Source organism: Elephantulus edwardii, unplaced genomic scaffold, assembly GCF_000299155.1.
Source record: "Elephantulus edwardii isolate Elephantulus edwardi_28Jun2011 unplaced genomic scaffold, EleEdw1.0 scaffold00145, whole genome shotgun sequence".
Lineage (NCBI taxonomy): Eukaryota > Metazoa > Chordata > Mammalia > Macroscelidea > Macroscelididae > Elephantulus > Elephantulus edwardii.
The window spans coordinates 1,775,913-1,799,590 of NW_006399895.1; the positions used below are offsets into that span (position 1 = coordinate 1,775,913).

The window sequence follows — 23,678 nt, forward strand, 5'->3', positions numbered from 1 at the left end:
CTTGTCCTGCACCATCCTTATTATTCCCAACACACTTGAGCCCATTGCCACGGACACTGTGTCAATCCATTTCATTGAGGATCTACCTCTCTTTTGCTGACCCTCCACCTTTCTAAGCATAGTGTCCCTCTACGAGGAACAGCCACCCCTCACAACATGCCCACAGTATGTGAGATGAGGCTTCACCATCTTTGCCTCTGAGGATGCACTGGTTGCACTTTCTCCAAGGCGTATGTTTGTTCCTTTGTCAGTCCCTGGGATATTCTGTACTCTTCCAACATCACAGTTCAAAGGAATGGCTTCTTCTCCTGTTAGCCTTATTCATAGAGAAGCTAACAGATTACAATTCAAGTTGGAAATAGGATATAGTTCTTCAGTTAGGGAAGCATGTCCAATGTGCTCACAAGCCCTTTGATCCTCAATCTGGCAGTTTCAGGTGTTTTCAGTCTTAGTCCTGCCAATTATGGCATCTCCCCTGGTCCTCCAGGAAGCTTGGGTGAAGGGCCCTGGCACTGGCTTCATGACATGGCAGTCCTGAGCCAGCTCTGTCTCCCCTCAGTTTCTAGTTCTTCAGAATTCATGTCTAGGTCTGACTGGCACAGGAATCTCTGGTTCTAAAGGGCATGAGCTGCTGCTTTCTTGCTTCCATGAGATGTCTGAATTCTGTCTCTGAACCTGTCCAATTCAAGCCTGGTGGATAGCAGACTAACCAATCTCCTCTTAAATAGTCTACACACCCGAATTGCATATTCCCACCCAGCCATGTGGCAAAAGTCAAAGGCGGTGGCCCAGGAAACAAATTTTGAAGAGTAAGCCCACTATACCACACACATTGTTATTATTTTTATAAAGTGCAGTGAACAAAATATCGATTCCTCACCTACAAATTCTCTTTTTGTCTGACACTTTGCATTTATGATTATAATGAAAAGTATGCTATCTGACTGGTTGGTGCATTAATGATGTATGTTTGGCTGTAATGAGCACAGAGGTGCAAAGGGAGAGTAATCCTGGCTGTGATGGTTAAGATTATGTGTTAACTTGGCTGGGCCACACCTCTCAGTGGCTTTATAGTTATATAATGATGGAATGTAACAGTTATAAAATGATGAAACATAACAGTTATGTAACGATGTAGATGTCCTCCATTTTTGCATAATATGATTTTCATAGAATGACCAGGTTTTTGGAGCTGATCATGTTGATAAGTGAGGAATGGAGGCATAAAACGACACATATATGTAATCTTTGTTAGTGTTGTTATTATGTACTGTCGGGTTGGAACTGACTCACAGCTGATCCTCCAGTGGATTTTTTAGAGGCAGCAAATCTCATAGGAGGAGATTGTCTATATTTTTCCTGGACAACTGGCGGATCAAAACCGCGTGCCTTTGGGTTGGCAGCGCAACTTCTTATTCCAAGTCTGGGGAATTAGACTTTCACTCACTAACTTCACTTATCCTGTAAGGTTTTAGCACATTACGTGTTGGACCACTAACCAAAATTTCAAAATGACAAAATTTCACTGCTTTGAGGGAGAAGGATGGGCAGTCGCCTCAGAAACCTGATGACAGAGGGTTGCCATGAACTGGAATAGACTTGATGGCAGTGAGCTTGTCGAGTTTGTTTGATGGAGGGTGTCTCTTTAGAAAACGTCCATCATGGTGCCATGGTGAAGGGCTTGGCCGCTAACTGGATGGAAAGTTAGCAGTTTGAACCTACCATCTGCTCCAGTGGAGAAGAGGCTTGCTGATAGATGCCTGTCAAAATTACAGCCTCAAAGAATCACTGTGTTTAAGTTGTAGTGTGCTGGAGAAGAGTACTGAATATCGCAAGGACTGCCAAAAGAACAAACATGTACATCTTGGAAAATGTGCACCCAGAGTGTTCCTTGGAGGCTTCATCTCCCGTACTTTGGGCACGCTGTTAGAAGAATCTGGTACTTGGAAAAGGACGTCATGCTTGGAATGGTGAAGGGTCAGAGAAAGAGAGGAAGATCTTCAATGAGATGGATTGACACAGGGACTTTAACAATGGGATTAAGTCTATCAAAGAGGATGAGGGTGGATAGAAAAGGGTAGAGTTCAGATCCTTTGTTTAAAGGTCACAATTAGTCAGTCGACCAAAGGCGTATAACACCACCACCACCACCACCACCACCACCAGCTAGGGGGCAGCTCTACTCTGTCACTTGAGGTTCTCAGGAGTCAGAGTTGATTCTAGGGCACTTAGCAACATCTCCTTAGAAAGAGACAAGAAAGTACATAAAATTAGTGAGTTGCTTCAACCTGGGAAGGTGTTGGCTGCATTTTCTTTTGTTTAATATCTTTTTTCCACCCCTTACCCCTTCTGCCAAGAGAACAAACAGGTTTGTCCTGGAGAGGATGAAACCAGGTTGCTAGGCAAAGATTTTTAAACTCCATCTCACATATTTTGGACATGTAATCAGAGGAGCCAGTCCTTGGAGAAGGACATCATACTTGGAAGAATGGAGGGTGAGCGCAAGAAAGACCCTAGAAGAGGTGGATTGACACTTGACTGGCAGTGGGGTCAGTGAGATTGCCACAGGAGAGGGCAAGGTTCGGAGCAGTTGTTCATAGGGTTGCTATGAGTTGTAGTTAACTCGACTGCAAATAATAATAATAATAATAATAATAATAATAATAATAATAATAATAATAACTTAGAAACCTCTTTGAAATCCTAAAAACCACCTGATGAGCCTGATTAAGGAACTAAGGAAAGACATTCGGATGAGGACCGCAGCACAAATAATCGAATGTGCTGAGTTGCTTATGGAGATGTTTCCTGCAGCCTCCGGGTAAGCAGACCTCCTTTTTGTGGCATCCCCACCTTGCCAGCAAATTGCTGGGGAGAACAATCAGTGCTCTCATCCTGGCGCGCAGTGCAATCTGACATAATTAAGGCTATAGCAAATGAGATTCTTCTTTAGATATTAAAATCGCCTTGATGTAAATAATAACGTCATCAGCTCTTTCATTGAAAGCTCTTTCATTAAGACCTGCGTTTTAATTTCAGCACATTTGCACGAAGTCATTAGGATAGTAGTGGTGGAAGCAGTGGGGCATCTCTGGATGATTTTTCAGCTTCTATGAACTTGCCAGGTGTTTCAGTCAAGGAGTTGACAAACCATCACTGGAGCCCTGAAAGAAATGCCTTCTCAATCACGTGTTCCCTATGGGGCAGGAGTTCAATAATCACCCACCTATTATCCAGGAATGACTGTACTGACTGATTTGACATACCCAGAGCAAATGGACTTGTTGCCTTGGAGAGTGAAAGAAATCACAATGATTCTTCCTTCTTTTAACTATTTAACAGAGACTTGAGAATCAGGCTGGAGCTCTGTTCTTGGCTGGCTGCAGCTTCAGCAGATAGGAGATCTGGCCCAGGACCAGCTTAGAGACTAGGAAGGCTGAAGGCATACAAGCCACTGAGGGTGGATGGGGGTCAGAATCCATCCCAGTCACAATCCTTCCACTCTCCTTGTCACAAACAGGGGGCAGTCTCTGTTAATTAAAGCTGGGAGCAGCAGCCAGAGCGAGTCTCCTTGGAGGGCTCAGTCGGCTGGCCTGGTGACAGGAAGTATATTACAGAGATGTGGAAGCAGAGAAGAGACAGACTTTCCTGTCTAGAATTTGCCTCTGTTCTCTAAGGGTTCTATTCTTTTTAAAAATCAAATAGAGAAGTGCTCTTAAGACCCCAGACCTAGTGAACCAGGCCACTAAGCCCTGTCCTTGTCTTATCTTCCTAAGTGGTGTTAGGGTTTTGGGGATTCTGGGTAGAGGCCTGGGTAAGGAGACTGGCCATCTACAACTGCTCCTGATTTTCTCATTTGCCTACCAGTCGACGTTGAACTAACCCTTAACTTTGTTAAGCTTAGCTTCTTGGGCCAAGACAGCAAGGGAGTGGAGCCCATTGTAATTCAGATTTAGTGTATAGATGCTTTCCAACTTTTCTGTATTATGACAGCAGAAACTGTCCTCTGTGTGCTAACTGTTCCTTTCTTCTCTTGGTCTAAGGATGGTGTATAACCACACACATACATCACCACCCCCCTGCCCCTCAAACCTGACTTATGGTGCCCCCCTGCATTACACAGTACAACTGTTTCTTGCACTCACTGGGTATGGTTTCTTTTGGAAAGATTTTTATCTTTAAAAATTGTGATTTGCGTGAACACTTACAAAGCAGATTGTTTTCCGTTCAGTCATTCTTATGCATTTTGTTTTATAACATGAATTACAATATCCACCATGCTGATCATTTCCTTATTGTATATTGCTTTTCCCTTCACCCATTGTAATAAATGTCTATCATAGATTTATTAATTTTTCTGCCCTCACTCCCATCCCATTTCTGATAACCATACATGAATGATTCTATGTGTAAAGTTTTCTCTAGCTCTTAATCATAACATTCTTAGACAGCGTGTCTTTTTGGGTGTGACTTCATTCACTAAGCATTAATGCCCTCTAGATGTAATTACCAACCTGTGTTGTGTAGAACCTCTTGCCTTTCTGTTGTTAGATCCGGTGGAATTGACTATGACCCATGGTGACCCATGAACAACAGATCCTAACCTTGCCCGATCCTGCACCACCCTTCCACTCTCTCCCAAACTCAAGCCCATTGTTATCATCACCGTCACTTTATCTCGTTGAAGGTCTTCCTCTCTTTTGATGGCCTTTCCAAGCATGATGTCCTTTTCCAAGGGCTAGAAATTAAAACGAAATGCCCAAAGTACTCTTAATTAGATAATCCATCACAGAAATCTCTTTTGAGAGCTTACTATGTCCAGCAGAGTTCTAGGTGCTGAGGACACATCTGGAATCCAGGCCCTTTCTGGCATGGAGTTTACATGTTAATGGGGTGAGGATATTTTGTAACAGGTATAAAATGTCAGACGGAGAGTTGGAGACCCATTTTATGGCTGACATTGTGTGTGCAGGGGTTAGAACACAGGAGCCGAATTTCTTAGATTCAAATGCCAATTCAGTCACTTCCTCAATGAGGCTACTGTGAACAGATTTCAGGTCTCAGCCTTTCCTTCTCTTGTGTGGGCCGGATGCTATATTACCTAAAGACAGAGCCATAAATGGGATAATTCTCTCAGCAGCGCAGCAAATATTTGCAGTGTATCTGCTGTATAAGCCAGGCAGTACTCAAAGCTTCCTGGCGGAGGTGATTTTAGGAAAGAAATCTAGTGGCTTTATTGCAAGCTCAGAAATAATGTCAGCTACCATTAGTTGACACACCCATGCTTGTGTTTGTAGAGATTCACACCTTGATGGCGGGTGTGCTTCCCATATGCTTCCCAGTCACATAGGGACATGGCTCTGCTGTCTTATTTTGGGCATCCCATCATACTGAATTCGCTGAAGATGGAAAAATAATCTCACACCTTGTCTCCGTGGGTTTGGGCTCTAAGACAATGTTCCAAGGCTGGTACACTCCCTAGCTAAACTACCTCACTGCTGTCCTGGTGGGTCTGCAAATCTTTTACAAGAGAGCAGATTGCATTTCTTCAAGGAGATTCGATTAGATAAACTCTCATGCTGGGGGAAAAAAAAGATTGCAATGGAGTCCCCATAAAACCTCCCACACCTTTGCAATGAAGGAGACCCCAGTATTCCATTTTACAGGTGGCCAAACTGAGTGGCTCTTAGGAAATGCCTTGTAAAGTCCTAACTGCAGCCAAATGGAGAGGGCGGAGGAAACATCCTGCTCTGCAAATCGCCCAGCAGACTGCAAAGTATATACTTAGTTAATGCAATTAAAAAAACAAAACGCCGGGGCGTGGGGAGATCTAAATTTGGTGTAGCAGTTTTGGTACAAGTCCTATTCTTGGGGCTACAGGGAGTCAAATTCAAGCGGAGGAAGGATTGGAAGAAATAGGAGAGGGCCGAGGGCTGGCCGGAATAGATTGAGGAGGGAAAGGGCCGATTTGGAAACGCGGAGAGGCGAAAAGAGCCTGGAAGCAGAGGAAGCTGAGCCCGCTCTGCAGCCCCGGGTGAGGACAGAGGCTCTGGGGGGACGCCGGCCAGCCGGCTCTGGAGAGGGATGCGCGGGCTCAGGTCCAGGAGGGTGGCCAAAACTAGGTGTCCAGGCCTTGCGCTGCGCCAGAGTCAGGCGCACAGCGGCGCCGCGGTATGCCCTCCTGTGGAGTGCAGAGAACGCTGCGAGGACGAAGAAGGACAGAAAGTGGCAGGTCTGGGGAGGGACTGGGGAGTCCCGGGTGAACATCTTCCGGGATCTGCCCTTGCCTAGGCAGGTCCGCTGTCCCTCCTTACCTTGAGCGCTTTTTAAACCTTTAGTTCCTATCCAGCCCTCTCCAGGAGAGGGGCAGGAGCGAGGGGCTGACCACCTAGGCTTCCCAGAGCGCCTTGGCCCTGGGAGTTGGACCCGCAGTTGCGCACTCAGCAGAAGGTGCAGGTTTGGGAAGGGCGCGGCGGCCCCCCTGCGCCTGAAGAGAGATTCTGACCAACCGGGGCGGCCTCTCGGGTCTGACCCCAGACTCCTAGTTCTGACCCGGGTTCCAGGAGTCACCTCTTCCCGGGGCAGGCCAATTCGGGCCGTAGCTCCTGTGCACGCATCCCTGAAAAAAGCCCCGGGAGGAGCCGCCTCTGCGCCCTGGACAGGTTGGAGTCGCACTTCTCCGCCCCGAGAGGACGCGGGGGTCCCGCCGCCGCCATCCTCCACCTGCCGGGAAACCAAGCTATTCCTGCGGCTGCCGCGACAGCCGATGCTGGCTCCTCCCCGCCCGCCCGGCTCGCTCTGCTCCGCACGCCCCCCAACTCGCTCCCCCCTCCCGCCAGAGTCACCTCTCCTCGCGCCCCCGCCCCTCTCCAGCTCGCGCCCGCCCCGCCCCCCGTGCCTCCTCTGCCCGCCCTCCCTACTCCCCCCTCCCTACTGCCCTTCCTTCATTCCACAAGTGTCGCTTCTTCGCTTTCAGCACACTTGGTGAGCTGGAGAGGTGAGAGGGATCCTGCGAGCGGACACGGGGCGGCGAGTCGGGAGCCGCAGCCGAGGGGGAGACGCGGACAGACGGTCAGACTTTCTCTGCTGGCGGCCCCCGGCTCCCCCCTGTGCGGGCCGGACTTGCACCCCGCGTGGCCCTGCGCCTCCTCCCCCGCCCTGCCCGGCGCGCTCCTCCCCGGCCGGCCCCTTGGCGCGCGGCGCACTGGAGGCGAACGCGGGCTGAGCTGAGCGCAGTGGCCGCCGACCCCGCGCGCCCCGCGCCGCTCCCTGCATGTGCGGCCCGCGGCGGCTCGCAGCCCCCGGCAGCAGCCTCGGCAGCTTCGGCGGCGCCTCGAGAGGCGGCTGCAGCGGCTCCAGCGGCGGCCGAGCGGCCGAGCCCGGGCTGGGAGACACGATGCGCCGCGTCCTCCGGCTGCTTCTCGGTTGCTTCCTCACCGAGCTGTGCGCCCGCGTGTGCAGGGCGCAGGAGCGAGCGGGGTACGGGCAGCTGGCGCAACTGGGCGGCGTGCTGGTGCTAACGGGTAGCAACCGCTCTGGGGCTGCCTCCGGGGAGGTCGGCGAGGGCACGGGGGTCTCGGACGCGCCCCCGACCCGGGCACCCACGCCAGACTTCTGCCGGGGCTACTTCGATGTCATGGGCCAGTGGGATCCGCCGTTCAACTGCAGCTCGGGCGACTTCATCTTCTGCTGCGGGACTTGTGGCTTCCGGTTCTGCTGCACGTTTAAGAAGCGGCGACTGAACCAGAGCACCTGCACCAACTACGACACGCCGCTCTGGCTCAACACGGGCAAGCCCCCAGCGCGCAAGGACGACCCCCTGCACGACCCCACCAAGGACAAGACCAACCTGATCGTCTACATCATCTGCGGGGTGGTGGCCGTCATGGTGCTCGTGGGCATCTTCACCAAGCTGGGGCTGGAGAAAGCGCACCGGCCCCAGAGGGAGCACATGTCCAGGTGGGCCACCTCCCCCTCGCCCTCTCCTCGGGGCGCCGCTCTCCCTTCTCTCCCCCTCCCACCTTCAGCAGCATCCTTTTCACGAGGGCCTGCACCCCCCTCCCCGGGAAACCAACTTCGGCCGGGCGCGTGGAGAGGGGAACGCTGGGTTCAGCGCTGGTGTGCACAGGAGCGTGTGTGTGTGTGTGTGTGTGTGTGTGTATGTGTGTGTGTCTCCGTCTCCCCCGTCCCCTCCGTCCCCTCCGTCCCCTCCTCCTGCTTGCCTCCCCTTCTCCCTCAAGACTGAGGAGGACTTGAGACAGGGCTTGGAAGCCGATGGTCTTGAAGTGTTGGGTTTTGGGGAGGGGGGCTCGTGGCGTCCCCCAGATTCCAGAGGCGAGCTTGTAGGTAAACAGGGCCGGCTGAGCCCGAAAGGGAAGGGGGGCGTGTGTGAACCCGTGCGCGTGTTCGGGAGGCAGTAAGCGTGTGCGCCGCCTGCAACTCATACGACTCGCGAAAATGTAGCGAGGGAGGCGGAGAGGGAGGGCAGGGCGAGAACAAAAGCCTCGCGTGGAGCGGCCGCCTCGCCTCCTCAGAGCTGCGAGGGTCTTTGCAGTTCCCGGGAATCGGGACTATGGGTGTTCGCATCTCTCTGAACCCCTGGCCCCTGACACACTTTTGTCTGTCCATTGCGGCGGTGCTGGCCACGCTCTACACCCCTGGCCCCGCCTGGCACGGGCTCCCCAGGGCTAGAGCCCTTTCCCCGCGGGCGCTCACCCCCCTGGGACTCTGATTCGCCAACTTTTCCATTTGCCTCATTTATTATGCAAGTCCCAGCACAGGCAAGTCGTAGCAGATGGAAGAAGGCATTTGGGGATTAATGGAGCTATTTGCCTTTTGCTTTTTGTAAGTGTCTAAATTGATTCACACAACCCTGTAACTTTGGAGGCAGAGGACGCAGTGGTGAGAACGTAGCTTGGGCCAGGCCCAGGGTGGAGGGGAGAGGTGAAGGAGAGACAGCATTGTGCAAACATCTTGGTAGCCTGGACGAAAGCCTTTTCTATCCTCTTCCCGAGTCTGGACCTCGAAGTGGCCTGGTGTCTCCTCCCCTCGTTCTACAAACCCCCCAACACACCTCCGCCGGAGGCCTGTGTGTGTGCACCCGCTCCGTGCGCTTGCTTAAAAGAATCTGAACAAAGAGACCCACCAAAAATAGGCAAAGGAACATCACCACCTCACTAGTAATTATTTTCTATTTATACGCCCCAGGGTATCCGATTATTATTATTTTTTTTTCCCTCCAGAGGGGAGGGATTTGGAGAAAGAGGTGAAGAAATTCTTTTAGGTTTGGGTCAGCTGGCCAGGAGGGAGGTGTGGATGGATAGTAAGGTCTCCAGGCAAAGGATTCCCTAGAGAAAGCTCAGAGGGGATTCTGGAAAACCTGACCTACTAAAGGAATAAGTCTGTGACTCTGTCTACCCCCTGCAGCCCCCAGGTGCTCAGACAGAGCCCACAGCTCTTGCACTCCAGGTTGCACCGGCCAGACCCTTTTGATCCCAGGCTTTGGTGTTAAAGTGATGAGCAGAGGTGCTGCAGAGGCATCACCATGGTGGGGAGAGTCACCCAGAGACAGGTAGGCAGCCTTGCAGATTCGAGTGACTCCTCAGCTGACATCTCCACCGCACCCTCTCCTGAGCAACCCTGTTCCCAAAGGAGCCAGGTTCAGAGGCTAGGGGAGGAGGAGGGTTTCCTTAGGGGAAAGTGAGAGTTGGCTTCAGGCCGTCTTTGATCTAGGAGCCCCAGTGAACTAGTACTTCACCTTGAACTTGGAGTGTGGATGAAACCTGGCTCCCCCTCTCCTTGCCCCCTTGCAGCTCTGCAGGTGAAAAAGCCTCTCTTGTTAAGGGGCTGCTGTCTGATCTTACCTCTGTAGGTAACCATGGAACTTCAGGGTATCTAGTCCGGGGGATACCATCTCAACTGTCAAAATTCTTGAAATCCCAGAATTGAATAGAAGTTCAGTGTACTGTTAAAGAGAAAAAAAAAAATTGTGGATTTTGACTAGTCAGTTTAAGGTTTAGTGTATTTTTGTTTTGTTTTGTTTTTTTTTTAACCCTGACTGCAATTTAGAATCACGGAGAATGCTTTTAAAAAAATCTCCAGCAGCTCCTGTTAAAATTCAGATTCTAGGGGGGATGGAGTCGGAGCAGCTGCCCCTTTAAAACAGCACCTCAGGAGACTCTGCTGCCCGGGTATCACTAAGTAAAAGGATCTGATATTTGCCGAGCATAGAACCGTGTGCCCGACACTGCACGTGATACTGTTTGATGTTGTTTTAAGCATTCTCTCCTGGATTTCTCCTAACTATCCTATGTTGTTAATGTTGTTGTTATGTGCCCTCGAGTGGACGCCTACTTATAGCAACCCTATGTACAACAGCTGTGAACTCTATCCCTGAACCAATCTCATCGTCTCTGATACACCTACCCACATTACCCCAGTCACTGATTCAATCCATCTCATCCAGGTCTTCCTCTCGTGCGCTCTAAGAAGTACTGTTTATATTCCCATTTTACAGACAAAGGAGACCATAGCTTTAATTAAGTGGCTGGCCCAAGGACACGTCCTTAGAAAATCAGGCAGCTTTTCTAATTTGTTTGGTCTGGGGATTTCCAGGAGTACTAAGATCAAATTAGTCCTCACCTCACCTGAAAACACCTACTCACAATATGTTGTTGGTCCTGCTTGCTTTCCACATGACCAGTGTACTTGTATTTTCTCGTGGGGACCTGGGCTTTGAACAGGTTTGAGTGAATGTCGATTCCACCCAAGATGTAGTTTACCTTCAAGTCCCAGCTCATTCATTGCCTGCTTTCTCCTGGGCTTCTTAGGTTGGAGTTGAGGGAGAAGAGGACCTTGTGCTTAACATTGGCCTTCAGGGCCTCTTAAATCAGGTCAGCTGCAGCCACAGACACCCCTGTTTACAGGAAGAAGTAACTGGAGATGGTAGCCAGCCATGCCTACCAATATGTTTTGCTTAGCTTCAAGGTGTTATTTTTATTTTTAAGTTTTATTTATTTATTTTTAAAATATATTGCGAGAACTTATGCATAACAACCTAAAGAGAATAGTGAAAATGAACTGTAATATCTCTTTCTGTCCCTGGGTGGTGCAGGCAATTAGTTAAGTGCTATGTAAAAGGCTGTGATGGCTATATACAAGGTTGGCAGTTTGAGGCCACCCAGAGGTGCCTCTGAAGATCGGCCTGGTGATCTGTTTTTAAAAGGTCACAGAAATGAAAAACACGGTGCGGCTGTTTTGCTTCACACACATAGGGCTGCTGTGAGTCTGGGATCTACTCCGTAGCAGCCACAGTCATTTATTGAGCTTTTGCTGTATGCATTAGGATGAAAGGCCTGGCAATCTTCTGAAAATTAGCTGTGTATATTCTTGTTCTGCTCTTACCTGTACGGGATTGCCACGAGGGTGAATCAACTCAGTAACAAATAACAACCACAACATATCCTTCATCTAGATCTGAGTCGCTCCAGATATTGAAAACAAACCCACTTCCTATCAAGCCAAATCCCATGCAGACCAAAGTTCCATGATGTTTTTGAAGAGGCTGTAAATCTTTACGACTGAGACTGCCCGTCTTCCTCCCATGGAGCCACTGGCTGATTTGAACTGCTGACCTTTTGGTTAGACTACAACAAGTAAAACACGATGAGGCCAGGTAGTATTTGGCAGCCCCCCTAGTTTCTACCCACTCTGTGCCACTAGTACCCTTATCATCCTCTCATCCCAGCAGTGACCTTAAGCATTGCCCCATGCCCCCTTGGGGTCAGAATTATCCGTGGCTGAGAACCACTGGTCTAGATTTGACAGCTGTTGGTGTTTTGTTAGGGAACTCTGTTGGCCTAGTGGGTAAGGAGTTGTGCTATCAACCTAAAGGCATGCCTTTTGAATCTCCCAGATGTGATGAGGGAGAAAGATGGGCAGTCTCCTCCCCTGGGATTTACAGCCTCTGAAAACCTCTGGAGGGTCAGCTATGAGTGAGTTCTGACTCAAAAGTGAGTTTGAAGGGTTTTTGTTTTAGTATTTTGTCTTATTTGCTCAATTTTTCCATATTTGCGCTCTCTTTCTCTTATTGTTATTGTTGTGTACTGCTAAGTCGTGTACAGAAGAGTTGGAACTGACCCTTAGCTGTCCCTCCAGCAGGTTTTCAGAGGCAGTTAATCACATGGAAAGAGATTGCTCATATTTCTCCTGCACAGCAACTAGTGTCCTTGAACCAAGTGCCTTCAGGATTACAGTGAAACTCCTTGTTTCTCTGTGCATCTATTTTTCTCTCTCCTCCTTCGGAGCCCTAGTGGTATAGTGGTTAAAGTGCTCAATTGATAACCAAAAGGTTGGCAGTTTGAACTCATCACTGCGTGCATGTAGATTTATAGCCTTGGGAAGTCCAAGGTGCAGTGCCCCACTGCCCTACAGGATTGCTAGGAGTTGTCACTGACTTGATGGGAATGAGTTTGGTTTATGTTCTTGGCTGAAGCCTTTGGGGAAAAAAAGTTGGAGTCATGATGCGTCACCCCTGAATCCTTCAGTGTGGCTGTCCTAAGGAAAAGGACATTCTCCTGCACACCACAATTCCATTATCACACTCAAGAAAATGAGCTCGCCTTCTATAATTTCATCAAGTAGCTAATCATATTGAAATATTCCCAGTGGTACCCCAAAAATATCTTTTACAGCTTGGTTTTTTCAATCGAGAGCCAGTCAAGGTTCATTGCATTTGACTGTTAAGTCTCTTTAGTGTCCATTAAGTATGGTGTTTTAAATCCAACTTGGAATTAATAGCTAACACTTAAAAAACCAAGGAGTTTTCACACAGAGATACAGATTTCTGATTTCTCTTGTAAAATCAGTAGGCCAGGCAACACTCAATTTTTCTTTAAATCAAGTAGTCTTTCTTACCCCCGTTTTCCTAATTGTCCCTTCCCATTAACATAAACTCCCCACACCCCTGAAGTTTCCTATCAAATCATCCAAATTGTCATCAGTTTGATTCCATATAGATGGTTCTTCAAAGAGCACAATGCTCAAGGCAGGTACTCTTAACTCTTGACTTTGAGGAGCCCTGGGGACCTAGTGAGTTAAGTGTTACATACTTAACTGGTTGAAAGACCATTGGTTCAGCTCCACCAGTTGCTTCTACAGAGGAAGATAGGTAGTCATCCCCCCACCCCTGCAAAATTTACACCCTTAAAAACCCAGTGAGGACGACTGTGAGTTAGACTTGACTCAGGAATGAGTTGTTTGGTTTAAAGAAAGCTTTAGGAGTATTTTTTATGTAAGGACTTTAATATTTCCTTAGGGAAATAGTTTTTAGACGGTGAATCTAATCTGTCTGGTTTTAGAGTTGCATTAAAATTTGAAATTCTGTTCAGCATTCTCCCCCTTTTGATCAGGATTTGTTTATAGAATCTCTGGTCAAAAAAATTCAACAGGGGTCTTATGTTGTAGCACTACAACCGCTGATTATTACTGAGTGGTGATTGTTCCTTTTAAGTTGTTCTAGGGTTCATCTCAGTGGCCATCCCAGCTAATCATGCTGTCTTGTGACCAGCTTCCTTTAGAGGACATATAGGGCTTATCTTAACAACACAGGCTCCAATCACATCACCGGAGATTCAGTCGCAGCTCCATCACTTAATGGCCGTATGGCTTTGGCAGAGTGGCTTCCCTTTTCTGACTCTCATATTCTCACCAAGCTACAGGATAAAATTGTTCTTAAGTCATAAATGATTTTGAGGATTGAGAAGCTCTTAGCAAAGTATCTGCCACAGTGTGATTGCTCAGCAACTGTACCTTTTATCGCCATCCCTATTTTGTGAATTTTTTACTCCTGGACAATAGTGAAGACAGTGATGCTGGAAGTATATGTGGTACTTACCATTTACTGTGCTATGGAGCCCTAGTGACCTAGTGGGTAAGGAGTTGTGCTGTCAGCTGAAAAGGAGTTGGTTCGGATCCACCAGCTGCTCCTTGAGAGAAAGATGGACAACCGCCTCCCATGCAATTTTATAGCCTCTGAAAACCTGTTGGAGGGTTGACTGTGAGTCGGTTTGGATTCAGTGTCACTATATATGAGTTGTGTGATCTAAGAAAATCCTTCGGGGAGCTCTGGTGGCCTAGTGGCAACGAGTTGCAACTACAACCCCAGAGGCGCACGGTTCAAATCCACCAGATGCTCTGCCGGGGAAGGAGGGACAATCTCCTCCTGTACCAGTCAGATCTGATTTGACGGGTACACTCACACAAAAAATAATAGAATAAAAATTAAAAAAAAGAAAATCCTTCACTGTGCTACATTTAGCTCTGTGACCTTGGCCATGTCTTCTAACCTCTTTTCATTTTAACGTTAGGAGGAGGGAGTGGCAGATACTGAATAGGAGGGATGGTCCAAATCATATCCATGCACAATTCGTAAGATTGAACAGTCTCTTAGACTGATTTCACCACATTAAATACCCCATGACCTTGCTGGCTTTTCCATTTTGCTATAAGTTGGTATGTGAGGGCTGCATTTGATGTCAACACAATCTACCGTTTACAAAGGCACAGATTGCTTTCTGAGAAGATAGACTCCTAGTGGCCAGAGGAGTCACTTCCAGCCCAGACACCCTTGGACTCAGGTACAAGCCCTCGGCCACTGTGCCACATTTCCTCTGAATTCAGATGTGCAGGACTGCCCTCCTCAGCTGTCCTCTCAGACCTGCTCGGCACCCAGCCAATCACAGCACACACATGGAGGCCAGTACAGGGAGCCACCAGGGCGTCAAGACCAGGCCTTGGTTCCGTACCTGCCCCTCAGAGCCAGCTCTCATTGGCACCAAATGACCTCCAAGGGGGCAGGAGCATGGGTTTTGAAGCTCTTTAGCCTTGAAAGGAAAGGGAAGGGAGCACATGTCATTATTTGCCACCCTTCAAAGATAATCAGAAATGTAAGTGGCAAATTCAGCAGCACAGTGCCCTGTGTTCTTTTTCAGACATGCTCTAGAAATGCCAAAGTTCTTTGCAGAGAAGTGGCATCAGTGATAAACGCCCTTTCTTTCCTGGCCTCTGGTCTCTTCACCTGACTTCTCTTGAAACTGTCTTTCTTCCTGGACATTTAAGCTTGTCCCACGGCTTCCACCAGCTTCCCTGGACGCCAGAACCCATGCGGGCATTTACTGTCAAGCACGGAGTAGCCTCTAGAGTATTTTCCCTTTCAGAGTGTTTGCTTTTTGGGAGGACATGGAGTCCTTGCATTCTGAAAACCAACTTTTCCAAGATAAGATTTACATAGTAAAATACATCAGACTTTAAATGTACATTTTCAGAAACTTTGACAAAGCATGTCTTTACCTCCAGTGAGTTACCTCCTTCCCATTGTCTTTGTAGGGAACTCTGGTGGCTTAGTGGTAAGTAAGTGCACTGCCAACCCAAAGGTATACAGTTTAAGCCCATCAGCTGCTGGGCAGGAAAAAAAATGGGTGATCTCCTCCTGTGTGATTTCCTGCCTCTGAAAAGCCTCTGGAGGGTCAGCTGTGGACCAGTTCTGATTCCATGGTACTCAACAACAACTGGTGGGTTAATAGATAAAGTATTTGCACTGCCAACCCGAATGTATGTGGTTCTGAATCCTCCAGCTTCTCCAAGAAAGATGTGCCATCTCCTCCTGTGTGCTTTACAGCTTCTGAAAACCTCGAGTGTCAGCTATGGGTCAGTTCCAGCACGTGGGCACATAACAACAGCAACAACGTAATATTGTCTTTGCATTCGGAGCAGAAGCCAGACCTCATACCTGCAGAGTTGAATCAAGATCCTGGGACTCTCAGCTCCGTTCTGAAATATTGGGTTCTTATTTATTTGGAGTCCTAAATGAACTGCTGTTGCATTTGTTCTGAGTCTTAAGAACCCTTCATTGAATTTCTGAGGCTGTAAATCCTTGTCGTAGGAGATTGCCTATCTTTCCCTTTTAGAGCAGCTGGTGGATTTGCACCTTTGATCTTCTGATTGGCAGCCTGGCATGTTTTACACTGTTACACCAGGGCTTCTAGGTGGTGTACATGATCATATGCTTTCCTGTAGACTGGAAAGTTGAAAGTTCAAGACCATTCAAGATGCCTTGGAAGAAAGGGCTGGCAATATGCTTCCCCAAAATTAGCTATTGAAAACTCTATGTCGACCACAGAGACACTCAGACACACATGAGGTTGGCGTGTCTTAGGCTGGGTTTTCTAGAGAAACAAAAATCAGTCATACTGGTATATAACTACACACATACTCACATGCTCTCACACTCACACTTCCACTCTTACATATAATGAGAGAGAGCGAGGGAGTGCTGAGCGAGCTCAGTCTGGTGACCCAGTGGTAAGAAGTTGTGTTGCCAACCAAAAGCAGGCAGTTTAAATCCACCAGCTGTTCCACAGGAGAAAGATGGACAATTCCTTCCTGATTTACAGCCTCTGGAAACCTTTTGGAGGGTCAGCTATAAGTTGGTCCCAACACAGTAGTACATAACAGCAACAAATATAGATAGAAGAGAGATACAGAGATTAATTTATTTCAGGGAAATGGCTCAGTGGTTCATACATACATGTATGTTAGTAGTCGGTAGGTCAGAACTCCAGATGAGGTGTCTGGGGAGGCAGGGCCTCAGGCTACTGGCTTGGGAAGCTGTTGCTTCAGAGCTTGACAAAGATAAGTAATGGGAATCAGGGTCATAGATTGACTCTGAGGAATGATGAATCCAGAGTGAGCAAGGACAGAGCAGGTCACTGGTTCAGGTGTGGAGACCCGGATCCAGGTAGCCAAATACTGATCTGATAGAATGCTCTGTAGCTTTTTTGCCACAGAGTCTAAACTTAAATGCCATGCTGGCCACAACCCTGAAACCTCAGATGAGGCTAATCATATCTTTACAAATCCACTTGTAACCTTGCATTATTACCGTCTTAGAATTTATAAGGCGGTATTTGGAAGCAGGAGTGACATCCACTTCCTAAACAACGTGTTTCTGGAAACTCTATGAACTTTGATAAATGATGATAGTTATAGAAAGGCTTCAGGTTTTTTGTTCATAGGGTCGCTATGAGTTGTGCTCGACTCGATGGCAATCAACATCAACAGTTAGTTTATATGGAGAATACGTTGGCACACAGTATTAACCATGGCACTGGGAGTCACAGCTGGTTGGTTTGGGGATTGTTTTGAATTGTATTTATTATGTAAGAATAAATTTATTGGTGAGGAAGTGATACTCCGTTTCCTCTTTGCTCCTCAGGTGTGCCAAGCTCAGCCCCACCGTGGCGCTGTTGTGTTTGCACACCCCCTCCTGCTCACATGGGACTTTGCCTCACTAGCCCTGCTTCATCACTCAGGCCTCTGCTCTAACGCTGCCTCCACATTTGCCTCATTTCACCTCACAGCATATTCATTTACTGAGGTTATGCTTTTTCCTTTGTGTCCTGCTACTGCAGTTATGATAAAACAACAACAGTGGACTGTTGAGTCTGAACTGACCCATAGTTTCCCCTCCCTTGGGTTTCTGAGGCTGTAAATTGCAAAAGACGTGATTGTCCATCTTTCTCCTGTGCATCTGCTGGTGGATTTGAACTGCTAGAGAATTGCCTTTGTAATCTTTATCATCACAACTCCTATTGTTATACCTCCAGAGCTTCCCGTGTAGTAAGTCGTGCACTCACTCACTGCTTTCAACTCATAACTGACTCCACTGAGTCTTTAGAGGCTCTTGTGGAAAGCAATTACCTTACTTCCATGCAGCAACTGGTGGATTCGAACCACCTGCTTTTGGGTTAGCAGAGTGCAACTCCTTACCCATTAGGCCACCAGAGCCCCAAGTAGTACAGAAAACAAAATAAAACCTTACTGCTGTTCCAAATCCTTATGACCCTCCATTGGATTTCAGAGGCTGTAAATTTTTCTGGGAAGAAACTGTTCTTCTTTCATTCTCAGAGCAGCTGGTGGATTTGAACCATTGACCTGCTGGTGAGCAGCCCAACACATAAAACACAGCACCACCGGGACTCCTTACTAATTAATGCATGTCTAAATAAATGAATCTTGAAGGGTGGGCAAAGAGAAATACTGTTGGTGCGGTCCAACTTGGGTGTGACCACCCCTTGATCATGTTATGCCCTTCCCTCCCTGGTAGATATCTCAGTGAGAGTCACTTAAGAGTTCTCACCTTGTTTCATTATTTGTAAAAATATAACCACTGGACCAATTGACAGCATCAGGATGGATGGTGAAGAGATTGAGATTGTTGACAACTTTAGTTTGCTTGGCTTCACGGTCAACACTCTCAGCACCAGTAGCCAGGAAATAAAAAACCTTATTGCGATGGGAAAGTCTGCTGTTAGGGACCTCTCCAGGGTACTGAAGATCATTGGTGTCACTCTGGAGACTAAAGTGCGTCTGATACAGGCTATGGCCTTTGCAATCACTTGTTATGCACCAGAGAGTTGGACAATGATTAGGGAGGATAGAAGGAGAATTGATGCCTTTGAGTTGTGGTTGAGAATAGTGTTGAATGTACCATGGACTGCCAAGAAAACAGATTCATCCTGGAGAGGGTTAAACCAGGCTGCTCCTTGGAGGCAAGGATTCTGGGGCTTTGTCTGACATACTTTGGACATGTTGTAAGGAGGAACAGGTCCTTGGAGAAGGACATCATGCTTGGGAGGGTGGAGGGGCAGCGCAGGAGGGGAAGACCCTCTATGAGGTGGATTGATTCAGTGACTGCGGTAATCGGGATGGATGTGTCAGAGGCAGTGCGATTGGCACAGGATAGAGCAGGGTTTAGGGCCATTGTACATAGGGTTGCTATGAGTCACAAGTGACTTGACGGCACATAACAACAACATAATCTAGAGACTTCTGTGACCAACAGAAGTCATGACCCTTGGAACAAATAAGCAGAAAACCCAGTAAGAGCGAAAACCTTGTTGCTGTCTAGTCAGAACTGCCTCAGAGCTGACCCTTTAGTGTGTTTTCAGAAGCTCTAAGTTTCATGGGAGGAGATCGCCTGTCTGTGTCCTGGGGAGCAAGCCCCTGGGGGATGTGAAGCCCCATGCTTGATTAGCAGGATGTCTCTTCACTAAGACACTAGAGCTCCCCAGTCAAACACTGGATGGTGATCCTTGGGAAGGCATGACGTATGTTGACAGGTGAAGAGAGTTGGAGACAGAGCCAGTACCTGGCCTCCTTCACTTTTCCTCCATCACAGACAGTAAAGGGGTGTCAGCAGGGTCGTGGATGGATGGTGGTCTGTGCCGAGGGTGCAGGGCGGCCAGACTGGACTCTGGTCCCCTGTTGCTATTGCCTCCTGGCTGTATGACCTTGGACAGGCCAGTGCGCCTCCTGGAGCTTTGGGTGTCTCCTCTGTCGAGTCACATCAGGCCGTTTGGTGCTCCTTTCTTGAATTAAACCCTTCGCAGTGTCAGCATCGGGCCTGGCTTATCTAAATGGTTGGTGCTGGGTGCTGTTGCTCACGTGAGGCTGCTGGAGTACATGGAGTGGTGGTGTCCGCAGCTAGCTCTGACAGAGGGCAATGGAAGTGATCAGGTTTCTCAAATAAACCAGCACTAGGTAAACACATTGGGAGCTCTGGTGGCTTAATGAGCTACCAGCCCTAAGGCCTATGGTTCAAATCCACCAGTTGCTCTGCCGGAGAAAGATGGGCAATCGCCTCCCAGGCACTTTACTGCCTTTTAAAACCCACTGGAGGGTCAGCTGTGAGTCAGTTCTGACTTGGTTCCTAACAACAATAGCAGTGTAGATATGTTACCTGCATTCCATTCCTCATTGGATTCCCAGTGGCTGTCAGCGCTGATACAGGGCTGTTGTAAGAGGTATGTGCACCTTTCTATGTGAAGCTCCTGGATCAGTTCTAGTTGTCCTCTTCATTGCTTCCAGCCACCTCTAACCAGAATGGCCGCTTCATGGCTTTTATTCACAAACACAACACTCTCTGCCTGTTGTTATTATTATTTGACATCTCGTTTGACTCCTGGTGACCCCTGGTACAAAGCATAGCTACACTCTGTTGGATTTTTAAAGCTGGAAACTTGTAGAAGCAGTCTTTGGGTTTGAACCACTGAACTTTCAGAACTTTCAGTTAGTTGTCTGGTGCTTAACCATTTGTGCCACCCAGGGAATAGAGTTTTCCCAATGGCTAGTTTGTGTTGGTTTTTTTTTTTTTATTTTTATTTTTTTTTTTTTTTAGAGGAAAGTAGATTGCTACACCTCATTCTTCTAAGATTTCCTCTGGGTGAGCTTTTTTGTCGTTTGTTTAACATTAGCCTTTTGCACCACACAGGAACTCTGGGGTGTCTAGTGCATGCCAGACACTGTGTTTTGATTAAACAGACTTAAAATCTTTCTTCTTTCAGGGCCCTTGCAGATGTCATGAGGCCCCAGGGCCACTGCAGTACTGACCACATGGAAAGAGACCTTAATATTGTTGTCCACGTCCAGCATTATGAAAACATGGACACGAGGACCCCCATAAATAACCTTCGTAAGTACAGCCGTGGCACCATTTCCAGGCCTCCAGGGTGGCCAGTGCAGTGCTCACTACCAGGTGGTATGGCGTGTGATTGTGTTACTAAGACTTTCTCCCTTGTTGATTGCTTAGAAATTTATTTCCACGCTCTTCAATGAAGCAGAGTTTGATATTATCAGATTTCACTTGATTAATTTCTGTTAACTACTGAGTCATTGGGTTGGTTGCTTTTGATTGGTTTTTTTTTTTCTGTTACATGGTGGACAATTTAGTTTGTTCATCTTGGTTGACTAATCTAGCAGCTGATGTTCTGGTCTGGTGGTTCAAATCCACCAGCCCCTCTGTGGGAGAACGATGGGCAGCCTCCTTTGTGCAATTTCTTGCCCCGGAAAACCTGCTGGAAGGTCAGCTTTGAAGAGTTGGTCCGGTGACTTTGAGCTGTGTTGTTTGGCTTTTGTTTTGTTTTGTTTTGTTTTGTTTTTTAAACATCCCTCTGGGTTGTTTAATCTGGTTGCTACCCAGTGGAGCTTGATTGGCCCTTTTCTTAAGTAGTAATCCAATAGGTGGGTCATCTTGATGGAGTGACCTGTTAACCTTGATCTGTTAATCTTTTTTTTTTTATTTTTTTAATCTGTTAATCTTAATGGAGTTATCAGCTCCTTCCCTTGTCTGGTTTCTGAAGTAGACCAGATGCTTTGTTTAGATTACATCCTGTGGTCAATAAAGAGATACAGTACAGTTTTCCTAAAACTGGAGTTTCCTAAGAATAATCCACAGAAGTGTGTGTAAGCGTGTGCACTTGTGCGCTCTGATAGACTAATGGGTAAGGAGTTGTGCTGTCGAAGCTAAGGCACACAGTTCCAATCCACCAGCTGTTTTCAGGAGAAAGATGGGCAGTTTCCTCCCATGCGTGTGATTTATAGCCTGTAAAGACCTGCTGGAGGGTCAGCTATGAATTGGTTCAACTGAATGGCAGAAAGTTCTTTTATTCATTCATTTAGTGTGCATGTCAGATGAGGGAGGGAGGGAAAGGGAAAGAGGGGTGTAAAGATAAGTGTGTGTGAGCTGTGCCCACATTGGTTTGGGGTATATACTGTGATCCAGCAATATATAACTAGTACATTCAGTCCCATTTTTCTGCTGGGAGCAACAATGACAAATTATATTTGCTATTGCATTTAAATAGGTATTTCTCAGCAGGTGGTTCATACTTAGGGATCTTGTCCTGCTCCCCAGGGTCCTTCTCTCAGTTTGGATGTCTGTGTGCACAGTGTACATTATGAAGCTTGGTGCACTGGCTGAGAAAAGTGGCGGATCGCCTGGTTTTTGACAACAGTGTACTACGGTGGTTATTCCTAGCAATTATGTTTTCAAGTAACCCCCACATTAAAGTAATGTGGAGGGCTGGGCTTAAAAATAACAAAAGCCAGACAATTCAGGGGATGCATTCAGTTGTGGCTGGAGGTTCTTCAAGACAGGAACACTTCTGGCTTGGCACCTCTCCAGTCTGGCCGTCTTTGCAGAAACTCCACACAGAACTGCTCTGGAGTCTTCTTTGCTGAGTCACGGTTTTAGGGCTGTGGAGTGGCCAAGTCGTAACGCTCAGTGGGCAGAGGGAGATAGATACCTGTGGCATGTGACGTGACATGTGTGCTGTCAATTCTCTGATGTCTCTAGGCAATGGCTTTAGAAAACTGGCAGTGCTGTGAGTCAAGCCAGTGTTTACAGGGTTTGAAAAATGGGCCACTGACTAGAACGTCTTAGGCTTCATTACATGAAATAATGTGACATTATTTATTTATGGACTGGATCATAAAATGGCATGAGAAATGGCCACTTCTCAGAGCAAAACACACCAGCAATTGGAAATTTTATGACTAAATCCCACAGCCCTGAGAGATGTGGTAAATTGTACCAGTGCTGACATAGCAATTGGTGTGTTCAGTTCTGGCTGTGATAAAAATGCACACGTTTCTCTGGCCCTTTTGCACAGGAAAATAAGTTGGAGCTGGAGGTAGGTGAAGGAGCTCTCATGGCATCATCTGTTGCGTGTTGAGCTGCTAACTAAAAAGCTGCATGTCTCTGGCAGTTCAAATCCGCCCAGCATCTCTGAAGGAGGACCATGGACAGTCTTCTCCTCTTAAGCTTTAGAGCACGGGAAACCTGGTGGAGGGTTAATCTGAGTTGGACTCAGCTTGATGGTTGATGGGGGAGAGAAAGAACAATGGCTGATGAGGGAGAGGGAGAAATAAAAGGATAATTAGGGGGCCAGCTAAAGAGGGAGATACGTGAATCTCAAACATGATTGAGTGAATTGGGGGTTACTGTTACTGAATACCATCTAGTTGGAACCAACCCATAGCTGACTCTTCAGTGGGTTTTCAGAGGCTGTTAATAACACAGAAAGAGATTGATTGCCTGTCCTTCTCCCGCAGAACAGCTAGCGGATTCCACCTGGGGGCCTTTGGGATTGCAGTGCAATTTCTTACCACTGGACCTCCAGAGCTCCCTGAGTTAGTAGTAGAGAAAACCGAAATGATATGGTATCTTTGTCTGTCATAGTGACTATTCATAGGCTTCTGTTGGAAGCCTCATTCTTTAGGATTGTTTTGAAGCATCCCTCAAATGGAGCAATTAACTAATTGAAGACACTTAGGTTTTATCTTCTCTTAGGGCGTTAGGGCAAGAAGGGTGACAGGGTCTTGCTCCGAAAGGGGACATTTCATGTCAGGTTGTACTAAGAAGTTACTGACTAGAGCACAGGACTCACCACAGTAATTCAGAAGTTGTTAGGAGAGGCTAATGGCTTATTTATGATTCTTTTTTATTTGTATTTTCACAGTTAGTGGTGTTTTAACACTAGGAAAAGTATATCTTGTGCGTCACTGGGTGGAGTAAACTACAAGGACAGATGCCAGATGTGGCATTTTCACAGCGATCATTTCATAGAATGTTGCCAGTTTGGTCCATTTCTCCTCTACTAGTTGTTGTTGTTGTTATGTGCCGTCGAGTCGTTTCCGACTCATAGCGACTCTGTGCACAACAGCCCTAAACCCTGCTCTATCCTGCGCTAACCGCACCGCCTCTGACACACCCATCCCGATTACCCCAGTCACCGAATCAATCCATCTCAAAGAGGGTCTTCCCCTCCTGCATTGTCCCT

At 47.4% G+C, this 23,678-nt stretch overlaps 1 protein-coding gene across 1 annotated transcript in view; it reads left to right on the forward strand.

The window, feature by feature from the left end:
* The first annotated feature begins 7,396 nt into the window (after positions 1-7,396).
* The window catches only part of SHISA9 (shisa family member 9), a 373,971-nt gene continuing 357,689 nt past the window's right edge, over positions 7,397-23,678 (forward strand). The window contains exons 1-2 of the mRNA XM_006894495.1: positions 7,397-7,959; positions 20,403-20,530. Coding sequence (XP_006894557.1) covers positions 7,397-7,959; positions 20,403-20,530 — 691 coding nt within the window. The remainder of the gene's footprint in view (positions 7,960-20,402; positions 20,531-23,678) is intronic.